General features: G+C 48.4%; 5 protein-coding genes across 7 annotated transcripts; 2 read left to right on the forward strand and 3 right to left on the reverse strand.

Annotated features, from left to right (window-relative positions):
* Positions 1–416: 416 nt before the first annotated feature.
* Positions 417–1,049, forward strand: ppp1r17 (protein phosphatase 1 regulatory subunit 17). The gene is made up of 3 exons (XM_076047732.1): positions 417–492; positions 587–739; positions 873–1,049. The coding sequence occupies exons 1-3, from the start codon at positions 450–452 to the stop codon at positions 941–943; spliced, it is 267 nt and encodes an 88-aa protein (XP_075903847.1). The 5' UTR covers positions 417–449; the 3' UTR covers positions 944–1,049.
* A 38-nt stretch (positions 1,050–1,087) lies between these two features.
* On the reverse strand, positions 1,088–6,482 carry pde1ca (phosphodiesterase 1C, calmodulin-dependent a). 2 transcript variants are annotated; one of them, XM_076047406.1, is made up of 17 exons: positions 6,254–6,482; positions 5,442–5,492; positions 5,162–5,321; positions 4,800–4,913; positions 4,470–4,652; positions 4,301–4,367; positions 4,121–4,237; positions 3,859–3,999; positions 3,629–3,729; positions 3,415–3,543; positions 3,118–3,219; positions 2,887–3,007; positions 2,669–2,750; positions 2,438–2,558; positions 1,924–2,072; positions 1,570–1,752; positions 1,088–1,438 (listed from the first exon to the last, which is right to left on the reverse strand). In XM_076047406.1, exons 1-17 carry the CDS (start codon positions 6,336–6,338, stop codon positions 1,278–1,280), a joined length of 2,067 nt encoding a protein of 688 aa, XP_075903521.1. In that variant the 5' UTR covers positions 6,339–6,482; the 3' UTR covers positions 1,088–1,277. The 2 variants fall into 2 exon arrangements, with proteins under 2 accessions (XP_075903521.1, XP_075903522.1); XM_076047407.1 differs by lacking the exon at positions 6,254–6,482 and adding an exon at positions 5,716–5,982.
* A 483-nt stretch (positions 6,483–6,965) lies between these two features.
* Positions 6,966–8,555, forward strand: LOC142902395 (uncharacterized). The gene is made up of 5 exons (XM_076047410.1): positions 6,966–7,207; positions 7,465–7,573; positions 7,785–7,904; positions 7,996–8,074; positions 8,195–8,555. The coding sequence occupies exons 1-5, from the start codon at positions 7,104–7,106 to the stop codon at positions 8,284–8,286; spliced, it is 504 nt and encodes a 167-aa protein (XP_075903525.1). The 5' UTR covers positions 6,966–7,103; the 3' UTR covers positions 8,287–8,555.
* A 114-nt stretch (positions 8,556–8,669) lies between these two features.
* Positions 8,670–10,713, reverse strand: dtx3la (deltex E3 ubiquitin ligase 3L a). 2 transcript variants are annotated; one of them, XM_076047412.1, is made up of 5 exons: positions 10,538–10,713; positions 10,106–10,218; positions 9,835–9,986; positions 9,386–9,585; positions 8,670–9,210 (listed from the first exon to the last, which is right to left on the reverse strand). In XM_076047412.1, the coding sequence occupies exons 2-5, from the start codon at positions 10,182–10,184 to the stop codon at positions 9,141–9,143; spliced, it is 501 nt and encodes a 166-aa protein (XP_075903527.1). In that variant the 5' UTR covers positions 10,185–10,218; positions 10,538–10,713; the 3' UTR covers positions 8,670–9,140. The 2 variants fall into 2 exon arrangements, with proteins under 2 accessions (XP_075903527.1, XP_075903526.1); XM_076047411.1 differs by having other exon boundaries at positions 10,106–10,195; positions 10,538–10,712.
* Positions 10,714–11,474: 761 nt separating this feature from the next.
* On the reverse strand, positions 11,475–15,660 carry rsu1 (Ras suppressor protein 1). The gene is made up of 9 exons (XM_076047409.1): positions 15,520–15,660; positions 15,220–15,345; positions 14,873–14,923; positions 14,661–14,781; positions 14,438–14,556; positions 14,255–14,337; positions 14,024–14,138; positions 13,744–13,876; positions 11,475–13,653 (listed from the first exon to the last, which is right to left on the reverse strand). The coding sequence occupies exons 2-9, from the start codon at positions 15,326–15,328 to the stop codon at positions 13,551–13,553; spliced, it is 834 nt and encodes a 277-aa protein (XP_075903524.1). The 5' UTR covers positions 15,329–15,345; positions 15,520–15,660; the 3' UTR covers positions 11,475–13,550.
* Positions 15,661–15,941: the final 281 nt, after the last annotated feature.

The raw sequence follows: 15,941 nt of genomic DNA on the forward strand, positions 1-15,941 counted from the left end.
TGAATTCGCAGCGACTCAACTCCCCATCGTTTTGGCATGAAGGACGATTTTCACGCAACCACGTCTGCGTGTACGTTCTCATAAAATATTCCCACTAGGTGAATCCTCGCTGGTATGAATACATTTACATCATTACCACGTGGATGCATCTCTCTGAGAAGAGACATAGGAACCTCTCCAGTGTTAAATCCAATGCTCTGATTAAAAGGACCATTGTATGGGTGGAAATTATGTTGCGTGTGTGTGTGTGTGTTTTTGCAAAACAAATGGCAGTGTGTTGAGTGCTGCCCTCTGTGATGGTAATTATTTCCATCGTCCTCCACTGCTCAAGTGGAGGGCGAAGAGAATGAATGGCAGAAGAAGAGCAAAGGCTCCTCCTCCTGGCTTCTTAAACCTGGGCGCTCCGCAGGCTCGGTCAGGCTGCCTCGAGTTCAGGAGAGACGCCGAGCATGGAGACGGAACATCTGCCCCTGACGCTGGAGCGACGATGCTGTGAGAAGACACACACCTCCGTCACAAATTTGCATTGTGCTCCATTTAAATGTTTGCAAGTAATCCTAGACTTTATTTATTTTGGCGTGACTAGTGAGAGACAAGGAGCTCCTGGAGAGCCTGGCGTTCGGGGAGTCAGACACCAAGACGGACCAGCGGGAGGAAGAGAAGGAGGAGGAGGCGAGGGAGGAGAAGAAGCCGCGCAGAAAGGACACACCGGTCCTCAACTCTCCACCTCTTGTGCCAGGTCGGCTTGATCAGAATCAATATGGAGTCGCCATTTTTGAATTTGTACATTTGTAAAGTGGAGGATGATCTGCTGTCTGCTGAGCGTGAACACTGAAGATTGGTCTGGCTCACACGGCTTTCTCTTTGGACAGGTGCGAGAGCTCTGCAGGAGAAGAAGCAGCCGGTCCACTTGGAGGACGAGGAGGAGGATGGGAGGGAATGACAGCCGTGCTTTGATTATCGTGTCAATTCAACTTCAATTGAAAATCCCCAGTGGGTCACATTCACAGGAAGCCAGAGGCAGGAAATGGAATTGGAAATAAATTTTGATTCATATAAAGGCCACGGTAAGAAAACCAATGTGTGGTGTTGTTATTCACTAATGACTGCAAACTCAAAAGAAGTTTTTGAGCGTCGAGTGTTTGAATTTTATTAAGAAACCGAGGAGGCGGCCATGTGCACCAACAGGAGCCAAGTCACACACACACACACACACACACACACACACACACACACACGCAGACATATATATAAACGAGCCACTTCAACCTGGGTGTTCACTGCTTGAGGCGCCGCAGCGTGATGCTCTGCAGCCTCCTGACTCTGGCTCTGGGATCCAGCGGCTGGCCGCCGCACACCCGGGACCTGAGTGGAGGGTAGGAGCTGGCGCAGTAGCTGGGCCGCTTGTGACAGATGAAGACGGAGTCGGGCGGAGCGGCTGCGAAGAGGGAAACACAAAACTAGATGAGTAAAAAAAAGGACCTAAAAACTGAGTATGGGAAAAAATAAAGGAGAAGAACTGGCACTTTCATATGTACGTCAACACTGCTTCTGGCACCTCCTACTTACTGTTGCTGGTCGCCGCCTCCTGTATCTCTGCAGCCGCCGCCGTCTCCTCCGGCTCCGTCGTGGTCGTGTCTCCAGGTCTCTCCACCTCTCCGTCCTCCTCTCTCTCCTCTCTCTCCTCTATCTCCTCTCTCTCTCCTCCCTCGCTCACCTCCCTCTCAGCCGACTCAGCGCTTTCCTCCAAGTCTAGGAGGCGAAACACCAAAACAGAAATATGTCTATTTCAGTTATTCCACAAGAGTATGTTGTGGTTTTTAAACTGTGGTGCAGAATTCCATGAGAGGCAACTCGTTGCAATGTTCCCACTGTGCAACATGCACACTGAAAGGTTTGCACGCAGGCGTGAGTGAGGTTTACCTTTGGCCGCCTTGGCCTTCCATATGTCCTTGTTGTGCCGGATCTCTTGATTCCACGTGAGCTTGAAGCTCCTGATGTCCACCGTGGGCAGCGGGCAGCTGCAGTCGGAGGCCGTCAGGTTGCCCTCGCCGCCGCCCAGGCTGTGCACGCTGAGGAAAGAGGAGACACGCACAGCCACAGGGTGATGTCGAGCCACCAGGATAGAATGAGAAGAGTGCGAGTACTTGCGGATATTGATACTGAGTACTTCATATAGAATTACTTATATATATTATATATAGTATATAATATAGTTTTTTTTTTTCTACAGATGTTTAGTTACTTCAACATCATTCCTCAGCATGTTTTTCTTACACATGGGATGACTGTCACAAGTTCCACTGCAGTACAAACACAAAGGTATCTATATCCAACACTGGTATTGGCGCATCCCTAACCCGGACCATGGGGTCAAAGGTGAAAGCGGCCTGTTCAGTCAGTGGTTTCGGTGTAGTAGCGACGCTCACTGACTCACCTCGAGCGCCTGCAGCCGTCTCGTCCAAAGCTAGACGCCTCCTCCAGGAGGGGCGGCACGATCTTCTCAATCATCTCTGTCAACACGCTGAACGTCGGCTCCACGATGAAGTCGATGAATCCTGCAGGAGAGCGACGTCATTCAGAAACTACTCTTTTTCTCCAGTTTGTCAGGGATAACAACAACTGAAAATGCTGAATTTCTGAGAGTCTCTGCAGCTGTAGTGCTCACCGATCTGGGACTGTGCCACCATGGTGGATTTGCGGTCACACAGCGGGGAGAAGGGCAAACCCAGCTCTGCTTCTTTGTCACCCTGAAAACAACCAAACAAAAAAGTGTGTCTTTGTGTCTGTGTTTGCACTGCGCACTGCACAGAGCCCCTGCAGTGGCTGACTCCAGGCCAGCTGTGACCAGCTGTGGCAACCCGCTGAACGACCTCAGCGACCCACCTGCTTGAAAAACTCCTCGAGGAGAGACGCCGTCCAGCGGTGGTGCAGCTCCCAGCACTTTGCAGGGTGGCTGATGTCAGCAGTGTGCAGCAGCAGCGACAGAGCCTTCGGCTTGTCAAGCCTGCAGACACAGACCCAGCAGCCAGTTACACGCATGACGACTCCTTTACAACTGTTTTACGACGGCTGTTTCTTCTTAGTCTGACTGTGAGGGAGCAGGGTTCCACTCACGCCTCGGGCTGCTGCAGGAGGCTCTTCATGGCTTTGATCTGCTGGAAATGGCAGGACATGTCAGTGGCCAGCACCATCTCCACCACCAGGGTTCGCAGTTCTCTGGAAGAGCGAGGCGAGACACTGTTGGGTTGCCATGAAATGAAAGGTAACTTGTCACTCCACACAAATCACAAACCCCGAGCGATGACCAGATAGGACAAAAGAACTGGGCTTGTTTGACTATTTCTAAAACAAAAATAAAAATATTTCAGGAAGCCCGACTTTGTGCAGCTATGGAGATTCTTCTCCTCTGACCTCCAGTCGTCTTTGGAGAGATTGGACAGAATGTTGTTGTCCTCGTCCCTCTGCAGCAGACGGTAGGCGGCGCTGACGTGGTGGTTCTCCAGGACGGCTCGGTCGTTGTACAGCGTGGCCGTGTCCGACCTGCACAAGTCCAAGCAGTCTCAGTTTGTCCTGGCACGCCACAGTCAGGGCCGTCATTTCATCATCTTCACAGACGGACGCTCACCTGGTCTGGATGTGGAAGTTGTTGGTGGTTCCTGTGTGTTCAAAGTCATGGATGGCCGCTGCAAACAATGTGGCAAAGATTTCCAGCTCGCTCAACCAGTGCTGAGGAGGAGAGAGAGAGACTTGATGAAGGGAAACACCCTCATCCAGATTGAACCTGCTGGAAATAAACAGCTGGATATAACAGAAGGTTCACTGAGTTCCTGTGAAACTGAGTTGTGCAACTCTCACCACGATGCCGGTCTTGAGCAGCAGGTGGTGGATGGTCTGAGTGACGTCGGCCGCGTGCACCAGGTTGTGATAGGGGTTTTTGTACTTGCTGTAGCCCAACTCCAGCGAGCTGATGAAGGAGATGAGGGCGGAGATGGGCACCTGGCTCACACAACGCAACACAACGCAACACAATGCAACAGAACAGAAGAAGAGTGAGAGTTTGTTGTGTTGGAACAGAGGGAAGAGCGCCTCCTGCAGGCAGTGGCAGTCGGTCCCGCACCTTGAAGCGGTGGATCAAGTCGTATCTGGTGAGAAGCTCGTAAAAGACAAACTTGAGCGCGTGGTCTCCGCTGGCTTCGTTCAGCGCAAACACATTGAAGGACCAAGTGTCCACATGCTGGAAAACACACAGACAAATGTTAGTTTGTCAATGTTTTTCCCCAAACTGATTCTTAATTACCTTGAGCTCAGTGATGACGTTGGGGGGGTAGTTGATGCCCATGGCGTTGGAAGCCTGTCGGTACATCCTGCAGCACACAGAAGAAGAAAAAAACACAAGACATTTTCCTCATGTCTGCCTCTGTCTGCAGCAGCGGCTCAGCACCAGCACCAGGGGAACCGAGCCCGACCTCTCCACGAAGATGCTGGCCTGCACGGCGTGCACGATGCTCCTGAAGCGAGGCTTGTCCTCACTGCTGCGCACCGTCAGCACCGTCTGCCGGGTGAAGGTGGAGGCCAACCACTCACGGACCTCCGACGGCACCGAGTTCGACTGGAAGTTGCGTAGCTCGTCCTCCGGATCGACCAGCTGCCTGCACAGAGAGAGAGAGGGGGTGGGGGTGGTGGTGGGGGGGGGGGGGGTTAAAATATATACTATAGAGGGAACAGCAGAGTCTTGCAGCTCATGTGAAAGCTGGATCCAGAGGGAGACACTCAGAACTGAGCTGGAAGGTACTGACCTGGTTTGCTCCACGTACAGAGACTCCAGGACCAAGGCTGCGTACTCCAGGTTTTTCTTCAGGTCGGACACAGAGGCCTCGCCCTTCTCCAGCTGTTTCACCAGACATCGCAGCCTGCAAACACAACCGCACACACACACACACACACACACACACACACACACACACACACACACACACACACACACACCAATAAGGAAAATTGGAATACATTTTCTCAAGCTTTCTGATACAACAGAGAAGATTGTGCATGCAGGCCGGTTGAAGTGTTTGGTTTTTGTGTGTGTGTGTGTGTGTGTGTGTGTGTGTGTGTGTGTGTGTGTGTGTGTGTGTGTGTGTGTGTGTGTGGGACTGCATGCGACCTGATGGCCGCCTTCTCCATGGCGTCCAGGTCTTCAGGGGTCGGCAGCTCATCCGCGAGAATTTCCTTGGAGCTTCGAGGGTCGGCCGGAATTCCTGCGAGCTTCTTCAGGCCGGCGCAGTCGCTGACGCTGGTGTTCAGTGCGTTCTGGGAGCGTGAACCTACACACACGCGCATACAAAAACGACCCGTGCTCTATTAGCTCACATTGTGGTAGTAACACTGTTTATTTTGCATCACCTGAAGAGGTCATTTTCCTCGGTCTGCTGTAAGGAACTCACGCGTGAGGCGGGCCAGTGGGCGGCGGCTGCTCTCTCCTCCCTCATTGGCAACTTTGAGAAGAAAAACACAAAAATGTCTTCTCACTGCACATTCAGTCTGATGCTTGTCACCATGTTCGACCCACAGCGGACACACAAAGCATGAGGACAATTCAACAACTCCAGATTATCCACTCCAGTGAGAGGAGGCCACTTCATTAGCACTGATGAGAAGCTAAATTTAGCAGCTGGACAACACACACGCACACACACACACACACACACACACACACACCTATTTGCTGGAGTTAAACATGATGTCAGAGTCGTTTTCTGTCTCTCCTGGTTGCCATGGAGACAGGATGCAGCAGCACCACCTTCACTGATGTCAGCACGGCTGGGTGACCTTCTGACTGGAGTCGTGTTTCCAAGTGTTTCCAAGTGTTTTCAAATCCTCACCAGCCAACCAGCAGTTTCTCACACACTTTCACCTCCCCTCCTGCTTCCCTCTGCAAGCGGCAGTGGGTGAGTGACTGAGGAGTGGTCCAGTGTGAGGTGTGGCCATCAGACAGACGAGGCGAGTTGAGGGTGGAGCGCACTAAACAACAGCGACTACCACCATGACAGCATCAGCGGGGAGGACAGCAGGTGAGGCATCACTCCAACACATGGAAACATCACTTTTCAAAACATCCCAGGCACTGCGCAGCTTTTCAGTCTGCATCTAAATCCACCACCACACCACTTTTAGCACCAGCAAACCTCTCAAGTCGGCCACAGAAGAGGACATAACACACACAAACACACACAGACGGTGAACAGAAGCTTCCTACCAATGGTGAAGCTGAAACCATCGATGCTGAAAGTGGCACTGCGACACTTTTTGAATCCCTCCTTCTTGCCGGTCGACCAGCTCATCGTCGTTGCTCCTGCGTCTCCTCGGCTCTCTCCCTCTCACCGGGTGAGGTCCTTCCCAGAAGAGGCGCCGACCTCATGGCTGAGTGGGTGTAACCCTGGCAGTGCTGCCTCGTGCCCCCCAGAGACCTGAGGAGCAGTTTTGTTGAGGAGGAACACGTGACACCCCGCCCTCCCTCAGCCCCTCCCCCCAATCCCTGAAGGCCGTCATCCGGCCCTCCCTACACACACACACACACACACACACACACACACACACACACACACACACACACACACACACACACACACACACACACACGCACACAACACTTTACAGTAACATCTCCTGTAGTCATTCTGCTCCTTGGATTCTCACCTGTTCAGCTGCAGCGGTGATCAAACAGAATTTCTTCCATCAGTGCCAATTGAAAATCAAGCTTTGACTTTGCTGTATAGAAGCTCTTTATTTATGAACTGGCACATATGATACAAAAGAAGCAGGTCATTTTCGTGCTTACTGCAGCATCGCTGCAGTTATTGCACTTGGCCTCTAGGGGTCTCTGTTACCCCAGTATCTGCAGAGAAGCTTTATGGCTTCTCCCTTTATTGGTTTATTAGATTAGAGTTTTTTTTCTCCTTTCACTTCCAGAAAAGCACATGATGATCCTGTGATGTGTGATGTCCTCTATTCTTGTTTAGCCTCTCCTCGCACTTCACTCACTTTGTGGACCAGTGGTCACTTCAGAAGTCCGGGCCGTGGTTTGATCCTCTTTCTCCTGAGTCGAGATGCCGTCGCTTTACTGGAAACTTGCAGCAGTCGTGCTTGTTGTTGGCCTCACCTGGCAGCCGTGTTGCTGCGGCCCTCTGCACGCCCAGTGCAAGGTGGAATGGTATGTTGCATCTCTCTCTCTTTTGATTGCGTCACAAACTTTGCTTTGAATGTTATTGATAACAGAGGACAATCTGTTCTTTTCCTTTTGCCACTTACCAAACAAGGGGAAATGGATAAGGCTCAATAACAGCTTCATTTATGGGACCAACTGATTTCTTTTTTATTTTCTTTTTAAATACATGTTGACAGAGTTGCAAATGGTCCTGCGGTGCACTTAGTGACTTCACTGCGCATTGCTTTGCCGCTCCACTGCAGGTATTTTGCGACGTCGTGCAGGGCGGTTTCTGACTCGCTGGTCTCTCAGATCAGGAAGTGGACGAGCATGGCCGGCTGCTCCATGGGAGGGCAGAAGTGTCTGTATAAGGTGCGTCTCTCAGAGTCTGCTCGGGTCGTGGAGAAGCAAAGCTCACGTACCATGTAGGGTTTGATTGACAAGGAAGGACTGCACCGGTGAAGGCAGAGTGAGAGCCTCTGGGTCTTGGTGAACGTGTGTGATCACTGCAGCAGATTCGGCCTCTCCTCTGCGTTCACGCCCCCTGTGACCTCCAACCAAACACTGTTTCCTCCTCCCGCAGCTGCGCTCTGCCTCCACCCACTTCGTCGCGGCCACACACACCACTCCTTTCAAGGGCTACAGGGACGAGCTCAACTTTCAACTGACCTCCTACAACTTCTTCACGTGCTGTCACGTGTCGGTGGGTTTTGACATTATTGTCATCGGCTGAGTTCTACTTTGTTCTATTTCATTCCTTCTGTGTGATTTCGTTCCAACCTTGCTGCCTGCAGGCCATGTCCGTCTCTGAAAACTGGTACGTGGTCAGAGACCAGGGCACCAACTACTGCAACCTCTACAACCTGATGGAAGGTGAGACCACAGACAAACTGACGGAACGCAAACCGACTCCACCCGACCAACAATGACCAACAGGGCAGAGGAGGAAAAAAAAAGCATCTAAGTCTCTTTAATCTTGCTCTGCTTAAACAGGAAGTGGTCTGACTGAGGCCAGAGGTTACAAAGAGGTCACCAGTGACTTCCTGTGCACCCAGCGCTCCACTGCAAACTGCACAGTCTACTGACAGCGACCCGTGTGGAAGACGATGACCGGCGATGAGTGAGAGCTTCGAAAACATCTTTTCTTCAGAGAAAAAGAAGCAGAAAAAACCCTGAGACTGAAAATCACAGTGAAGTGACGTCATTCTTGTACTCATTCCTCTGAATTCTGTTTTTTTTTCTCATGTATTGTATGTTCAATAAGATTTGCCTTATACCTGTGGCGACCTACTGCTATCTGCTTCAACTGTAAGAATGAAGGCACATGATGGCACGCAAGGGATCAATTTCAGGGAAAAAAAACAGGTTTAAAAGAGGGAAACTTCAAAACTAATCTCCAAATTTCTTCTCATCACAGTCAGAAAAAAATAAAATCCATATTTACAAGCAAACCACAGGAAGCATCCAGTGTGTCATCTGCAATTTACTTCTCATGAATGTGGGACACAGAACATTCAAAACACTGAGCGATGCATTCATCAATTGGTCAGAAAGACAAGGTGAAATATAAATAGAAATTATAATGTTGAACAAAAATACTTAAACCACTCCGGTAAATAATTTGAGCATTTGTGTGCAAAAGTCAAAGGGGAGAAAGAGAAGAGACGCTGAGGCCCGACACAAGTCCTGCTGAGTGAGTGAGTGAGCGAGTGATTGAGTGAAGGAGTAAGTGAGTGGGTGAGTGAGCGAGCGAGCGAGTCAGTCAGTGAGTGAGCGGGTGAGTGAGCGAGCAAATTCACATTCGACAGGTTTCACGTGCAAGAAAAGCAGGAATGTAACAGTCACCCTGAATGGTGCATGTGGAGGAGAACAAACACTTGGAAGTTTGAGTTTTTTTGGCTACTTCCTGTTTGTTTCTGCTGTTTGTTTTGCCGCTCTGCTATCCGACGCCTTTTTCCTTGAGCATCTTCTTCACACTCTTCAGGTATTCGGAGTCTGGGTAGCCGTCTCTGAAATGACAATGTTAGGTTTACACGTCTATCATATTTAAGCTATGATTCTTCTCACTCCTTTTCAAATAAGTTACTCTTTTCTTTTCTGTCTTTAATAATTTTGCATCCTTAAATTTTCTTTCTATATTATTCTATGTTAATAAAGATGATTGTGCAGCACCGGGCGACTCACTGTGTGTTCCCTGCCTGCGGCTGAGCGAAAGCCGTGGCGACCGTGTCCTCTCCGTGCTCGCCGGTGGCCACGGTGAACAGCAGCTGCTTGTAGAAGGCTTTCTCCAGCAGCTTCAGCAGCTGCCGGCCCTCCTTGTTGTCGGGCAGGTAGGCGCTGATCTGCCCACCTGTGTACGGCTGGCCCGGGTGAGGGTGTTTCTCCTGAGGAGTGGGAAAAAGAAACAAGATTCATGATTCCTGAGGGAGAGAGAACATTTTCCACTTTCATAAATCACAGCATGGAATCGTTTACTCCTGCTGAACGCCGGCGAACCAGAAATACAAGACTGGCCACTTGGAAGGGAACGCCTGCCGTCGGAACGTCGGCGGCTTCACATTCAGCGCAGCAGACAAGGGACTGAATAAACAGAGCAAACAGGAAGTGAGTTCCTCGCATGCTTCCACTCTTACACTTTGTATCCCGTCGGGGAAGGTGTAGCTCAGCTCCATCGTGTTGCTGTTGGGGAAACTGGGCAGCTCCTGGTCCAGGACCACCCAGGTCATCTGGCCAAACGGCTGGGCCACGCCCACTCCTTCGGACGCTGACTCCATCCCATTATGAGCTGTGCAGAGCAGGACACCGTTAATCAAACTCATTATTCCAATGTATTATTATTTAAAGGAAAAGTTATGGAAAAGCTCTTCAAATATGTGTGTGTGTGTGTGTGTGTGTGTGTGTAACCTTGTTGTGCCAGCGATGGCGGCCCCTGCTGGTCCAGGTAGCGGTTGCAGTGGATCTTGCTGCTCTGGTTGGAGCCCATGGTGAGGGTCCCTGGACAGGAGCGAGCAATCCCACTATTTTCATACAACAGACACTGAATTCTGGCCTCTTGCTTTATTCACTGAACGTGAAGTGGCTCAACAAGGAAACGTGGCGTATGAACACTGAACTGATCCAAACACAATGCAGGAAGAAGAGGGAGAAAAATAAGAGGAGGAAGAAGGAAACACAAAAAGGAAAAAAACCAAATTCCAGCATGTGGGAAAACATCTCATGATGCAGTCGATCATCAGGTTTGGGAATATTAGCAATGGTTCCCTCTGATGAACGTACAGTATCTTGTGGTACAGGCTAAACACTATAGCTCACACCGCTGCGCTGATGTTTCCCTACCTTGGCCAAGTTGTCTTCTTCTTCTTCTTCTTCTGTCTTTCTTTCTTCTTTTTAAATCCTTCAAGTCACATATTCAGTCCTTCCACGAACCCCACACAGCGCAGGAGCCACGGCCAACAGTCCGCAGGTGTGACGCCCTCTTGGGTTCCTGCAGAGTGATCTGCTGAACTGGTGGAGCAGCTTTTGAACAGAGCCTGTGCTGTGCTGTGCTGTGCACGTGGGAGTGGGAGGGGCCAGCAGGGCTGGACATGGGGTTTTTAGGTCAGCCTTGTTTCCCTGAGCGCTGAATTACAGGCGTGACAAAGGCCTGCAGATGAATGCAGACCACAAACAAAAGGCTTAAGTGGCTTCCTTTCAGCAGACAAAAACAGTCACAAAAACTCTAATCAAGGAAGGATGAAAAGGTCACATGGTTTTGATGAAACTGACCTCCTGCGGCAACAAGGCCACGCCTCCCTGGGGGCAGGGCCAGCGTGTTAGCATTGGAATTACAATTGCTAAAACGATAGGCGTGTGTTAATCTTTCTTCAGCCATCTCGAGTTAAAGACAGGAAGGCGCGCCATCGAGAGAGTCGGTGATTGGCTGCTTCAACCTCACCTCCTCTTTCGGACACGCCTTCCGTGTTTCCAGCTCTCCCATTGGCCCGGCCGACCTCGGCGACAGGCCGGTACTAGCCCGAGTTACTTTCATTTTAAAAGGATGGATTTCGTTCATATGAAAACCTTGGTTAATTTGCATTAACCGAAGTTGAAGTGGGAGGAGGTGATGGGACAACAGCACACTGGCGGATGAGGGCTTTTATTTTGACATTTAAATGCAGAAAGAATGCGACAAATGACAAAGAAACTGAGTTGTTCCCAGTGCAGATTAGCACAAAAAATGTCTTCAATGAGTTGCTGTGAAATTGTATCATCACACTTACTCCCCCCCCCCAACCTCCCCATCTTTCACATGTTACATGCGTGTATACATGTACACATACAATCATACTACAGAGTGACACTTTTACAACTATTTTTCTTTAGATGTAGAAACAAACAACAATCACACACACGGAAATGAATAGTTTTGACTTTACAGTCAATCCGCGGTTCAATCAGTGGCGCTGTGCCAACAGCCAACACACACACACACACACACACACACACACACACACACACACACACACACACACACACACACACACACACACACACACACACACACACACACACACACACACACACACACACACACACACACACACACACACACACACACACACACACCTGGTGTGTTTGGGCAGCAATGTAAAGGCAGACGGTGTCATTTTCGCAGAAGGTTGTGATGGACCAGAAGAGTCTCAGGGAGGCCACAACCTTCCCCCTCTCGTTTTGTTGCACTTAAGGTTCAGACTGTTTAACATGGCATTTCTTGTATGGAGAACAAATGTGCATAAACGCATGAAAAACCAGCAGTAAATACAGAAAAGAACTTCAAACTGCACAGCGCTGATAGTCATTATCACTTTACTGTCAAAAGTGGGAGCTGCTCGGGGTTCAAAAGCAAACATTTAAGGCAGACTGCGTCATTTCTTTTGGTTTCAACTTGTACGTGAACTTTATTTAAAAAAGGCTTTTTGCTTTTCACCTGTTTGAAATGATATTCGGACCTTTGAAAAAAACGTGGGCTCCATTTGGCCTCAACTTTACGAGACGGCTAAAACTGGATCCATGCGGTCGCACATGCACACATGCAGGTGGCAGCAGCCCTCAACCCGCTTTAAATACACAACCTGTGGCTTTGGGGGGGCGTCAACAGGTGAAAATCTTGCCCTGAGGCCACTTGACATGCTGACTGCATGGAGGCGGGACTTGACCTGCAGCTCCTACTGGTGTTGGAAAGCCACTCGTGCTATTTCTTCCCTTGTATTGAAGTGGGAGAGTGGGTGTTTTTCTGAACGGAATGTTTCTTTATTTTATTGCCCACCACTGCAGGCGACTCATCCCGTTCTCCTGAAGCAACCTCATCAATTCTACTATGATGGAAGCACCTGTATGGACAACTCCTGCTTCTGATGGCCAGCTGGAACCAGACTCAACTGCAAACTCACTTTTTAACATGTTTACTCAAGACAATTAACTGTTTCAGAAAGTAACCTAACTGGGCAAACTCAGCACAAAATAATAAATAGTGTTTTACAAACAGAAATATTAAAAGTTTACAAAAAAAAAAGGCTGAGGAAAATTCCTAATGAAGGCAACTGAGGCAGAAAGCAGCAGAGGAGTGGCAAAGTGACAGTGTTTGTGGTAGCAGGTTTAGTATTTACTAATCAAATAATATTTCTGAAATGATGCGACACAGTGAAGAGCTTTGTTGTACTATGTGGATTAAAGGGATTTAAGTTCCATAAGTTAAAAGAAAAGAAAAGTTAGAAACAATGACTTGATTCTGAACCACAGACAGGCTGGAAACAAAATGCTGTCCGAGGTGAGGTCAAAGGTCGGGTGTCACAAAGCTGCATTAGGTGATTCTGGGTATATAAATGTTGGCAGCAACACAGTTATAAAAAAAAAGTACATTCCAACTCTATAGATATTGCATAAGCGTATCACTAGTGGGCCTTTCAGACATTTATACAAAGGTATAGAGGCGAACATGCAAAGACCAGAGAGTGGTTTTTGGTTTCAAAGCACTTAAACAGTGTTTCCCTGCAAGGTTGCCATCTTTGACTGACACTGAATGTGTCAATCAAAAGTCCACCTCCATGAGAAGAGACTCTCATGTTGTGGACATGTTATTCGTAACAATATTCGCCTCTTTGTTCAAGTACACTTAGTACGCTGCGCAAAAAACTTTAACCATTAAAATATTAGAAAGCGTCTAGAATGAAATATCGCCGAGCAAACAGCACGAGCATATTTAAGAATAAAACTGATGCATTTTCATTTTAAATTGTGTTTTAGAAAAACAAAACCTGAAGGGACATACGGTGAGTTCATGTCGCCGATCAAGTTCTCCGCTGTCTCTTCTTTATTTGTTCTTTGCAGCCAGTGGCTTGCGGCTGATCTTCTTGGTCTTATCGTTGTTCTTCTTTGGAGGTTCTGGGTTGGCCATCATGTGCCGTCCATGAAGACTTCAGGGAAGAAGAGATGACAAACCATTCATTTCCACGGGTGCCAGTATTCACAGCAGGGACACTTTTGCTACTAGTTTGACTACTTACTACTTATAGGTCTCTGAGCGAACATATTCAAAAACATGGGAGACTCCAAGCTGGAACTGGTCTGCGATGGGAGTCACCCAGGGGTTGTTCTCAGCTTTGAACACCTGTTTTGGGCCGGTCAGGTCCAGATTACCTGCAGCAGGAGAACACAAATAGTCATCATTACTTCCCAAGTATTTGTGTTCAGACTCAGACACAGATTGCTGTTGTACCAATGTACTTGAACTGAACAGGTGAAAGTGAAGAAAAGAGAAGCATGGTGATGCTGTTGCATATATACCCAGCTCAGGGGGCAGGACAGTCAGTCTGTTGCCCTGGATGTGAAGCTCTTTCAGGTGCGCCAGCTCTCCAATCTCCTTGGGCAGCGAGATCAGATCATTATCCCTCAGACTTAACTGGAGAAAAGAGACAAAAAGAAAAGACAAACAGGAAGGTCAAAGGTCGGCTTTGACAAAGACAAAGTGACTCACGTAGCGGTAGACCGACTGGTGCCATCATGATATATACTTACAATTTGCAGCTTTGACAGCTTCTCGATGTCAGCGGGGATGGTTTCAAAGTCATTGTCGCTGAGATAGAGAGCACGAAGAGTTGCTGCAAAGACAAACGCCTCGTTAATTCAAGTCACTCCAGCAAGCTGCAAGTGTTGCACGTGCAAATGTTTCAGAGTGTGTGTGTGTGTGTTTTCACTCACTGAGGTAAAAGAAGTTCCCAGGCAGGGAGCTCTGGTTCAGGTTGTTGTAGGTCACATCCAAAACCTCCAGAGCTGGCAAAGAACCAAACCCTCTGGGCAAGGTGCTCAGACGGTTCATACTTTAAAAAGAAACAAAACAGACAAAACAGAAGCTTACAGATGCTGAAAACTCAAAGTCTCCACAGCTTTAAACTGTCAACAACGTTTGAAAAAGGAAAGTCACCCAAGGTTGAGGTGCTTCAGCTTCTGAAGGCTGCTGATCTGAGTGGGAAGCTCCTCAATCTGGTTATTGAACATGTTCAGAACCTCCAAGTTCTTCAACTCAGAGATGTTTGCAGGCACCACTGAAGACATCAAAAGACAAAGAAGGAAATATCAATATCACGCATATTTTAAAGTTCACTTTTGAAGTTGTGTCTTCAAGAGGCAACGCACCTGCAATCTTGTTGTGGCTGAGGACCAGCTGGGTGACGTTGGACAAGGTGACTGAAACGTCAAAACAACAGTTCAATATTTCCTTGCAGTGCATTTCTAATACATAATAGGGACAGGGGGTCGGTTCTTGGCGGAGCTGCTGGATTCACAGCTTAGTAACCAGTTGAGATGCGATTTTATTTCTCTGGTAGTAGTTAGGTTTTTAAGGTGTTTTGGGAGTTTGAAAGCAGCACATCCTCTGCGGAAAGCAGATACTGGATTGTTATCTGCAGTGGCCGCTGAAGAACTTTTATTTCCCTAAAACGACAGTTTCTCGCAGGCTGGCTGACTGTGTGTGCGGTTCTTACACAGTCCTGGAATGTCCAACATGTTGGAAATGCCTCTGTCGCACATCTCCACATCAGGCAGGTTCTTCTCTCGACTCTCCTCCACAATCTTCTTCAGAGACTTGGACATTTTTGGGGTTTATTTTCCTGTAACACACCGATCGTCTGGGTTATGAAAAGTCTTCGCTTTCAGGTTTTTACAACACAAACCGACGACGAGGTCGCAACACAAAGCGGAAAACAAAAATTCGCATGACAACATTCGACCTGACGAGGAATAAAACTGGATTCCTTGACGTGGATCGCCGACAATAAACTCACCGTTTCTAAAAGTGATATGAATAGATTCCTGTCGGGCTGCTGTGCCTCTGGGTTGTGCCACTGCCACAGCGGAAGTTTGTCTCAGAGTTTTCATTCCATAATAGGATACTTCCTGAATGCCGCCATTCTTCTTCGCCTCCAACCGTATAGTCGGAGGCAACCAGCGTTACTGCGGTGTACTGCCACCTACTGTGCTGGAGTGGAAACAGCAATGAACCACACCCATGCGGAAAATGAATGAGTAGGACAATCTCTCGTTTTAAAACAGTTTATAATATATGACCCGAGGCTCAAAATATCCCCGCCATCGTCCACCCTGTGTTCTTTTTTTAAAAAAAAATATTTGTCAGTGTATTCAAAATAATTTGTATATCAAGTACAATATGCAAAAAAAACAGCAAAAAGACAGAGCAACTTTTTTT

This window comes from Nelusetta ayraudi, unplaced genomic scaffold (genome assembly GCF_046127955.1).
Source record: "Nelusetta ayraudi isolate G7.1 ecotype Tasmania unplaced genomic scaffold, CSIRO-AGI_Nayr_v1 ptg000094l, whole genome shotgun sequence".
Classification (NCBI taxonomy): domain Eukaryota; kingdom Metazoa; phylum Chordata; class Actinopteri; order Tetraodontiformes; family Monacanthidae; genus Nelusetta; species Nelusetta ayraudi.

Excerpts from the sequence above, each read along its gene's own strand:
- ppp1r17 (XM_076047732.1), top strand. The coding sequence starts at position 450 with ATGGAGACGGAACATCTGCCCCTGACGCTGGAGCGACGATGCT. Across the intron at positions 493-586 it reads GACGCTGGAGCGACGATGCT|TGAGAGACAAGGAGCTCCTG; the intron begins GTGAGAAGACAC and ends TGGCGTGACTAG. Across the intron at positions 740-872 it reads CTCTCCACCTCTTGTGCCAG|GTGCGAGAGCTCTGCAGGAG; the intron begins GTCGGCTTGATC and ends CTCTTTGGACAG.
- pde1ca (XM_076047406.1), bottom strand. The coding sequence starts at position 6,338 with ATGAGCTGGTCGACCGGCAAGAAGGAGGGATTCAAAAAGTGTCGCAGT. Across the intron at positions 5,493-6,253 it reads TGGTTTCAGCTTCACCATTG|TTGCCAATGAGGGAGGAGAG; the intron begins GTAGGAAGCTTC and ends TTCTTCTCAAAG. Across the intron at positions 4,914-5,161 it reads ATGGAGAAGGCGGCCATCAG|GCTGCGATGTCTGGTGAAAC; the intron begins GTCGCATGCAGT and ends TTGTGTTTGCAG.
- LOC142902395 (XM_076047410.1), top strand. The coding sequence starts at position 7,104 with ATGCCGTCGCTTTACTGGAAACTTGCAGCAGTCGTGCTTGTTGTTGGC. Across the intron at positions 7,208-7,464 it reads GCCCAGTGCAAGGTGGAATG|GTATTTTGCGACGTCGTGCA; the intron begins GTATGTTGCATC and ends GCTCCACTGCAG. Across the intron at positions 8,075-8,194 it reads CCTCTACAACCTGATGGAAG|GAAGTGGTCTGACTGAGGCC; the intron begins GTGAGACCACAG and ends CTGCTTAAACAG.
- dtx3la (XM_076047412.1), bottom strand. The coding sequence starts at position 10,184 with ATGGGCTCCAACCAGAGCAGCAAGATCCACTGCAACCGCTACCTGGAC. Across the intron at positions 9,987-10,105 it reads GCCATCGCTGGCACAACAAG|CTCATAATGGGATGGAGTCA; the intron begins GTTACACACACA and ends TGCTCTGCACAG. Across the intron at positions 9,586-9,834 it reads TCCCCGACGGGATACAAAGT|GAGAAACACCCTCACCCGGG; the intron begins GTAAGAGTGGAA and ends CCCACTCCTCAG.
- rsu1 (XM_076047409.1), bottom strand. The coding sequence starts at position 15,328 with ATGTCCAAGTCTCTGAAGAAGATTGTGGAGGAGAGTCGAGAGAAGAAC. Across the intron at positions 14,338-14,437 it reads TGGGAACTTCTTTTACCTCA|CAACTCTTCGTGCTCTCTAT; the intron begins GTGAGTGAAAAC and ends TTGTCTTTGCAG. Across the intron at positions 13,877-14,023 it reads TGTCCTGCCCCCTGAGCTGG|GTAATCTGGACCTGACCGGC; the intron begins GTATATATGCAA and ends CTCCTGCTGCAG.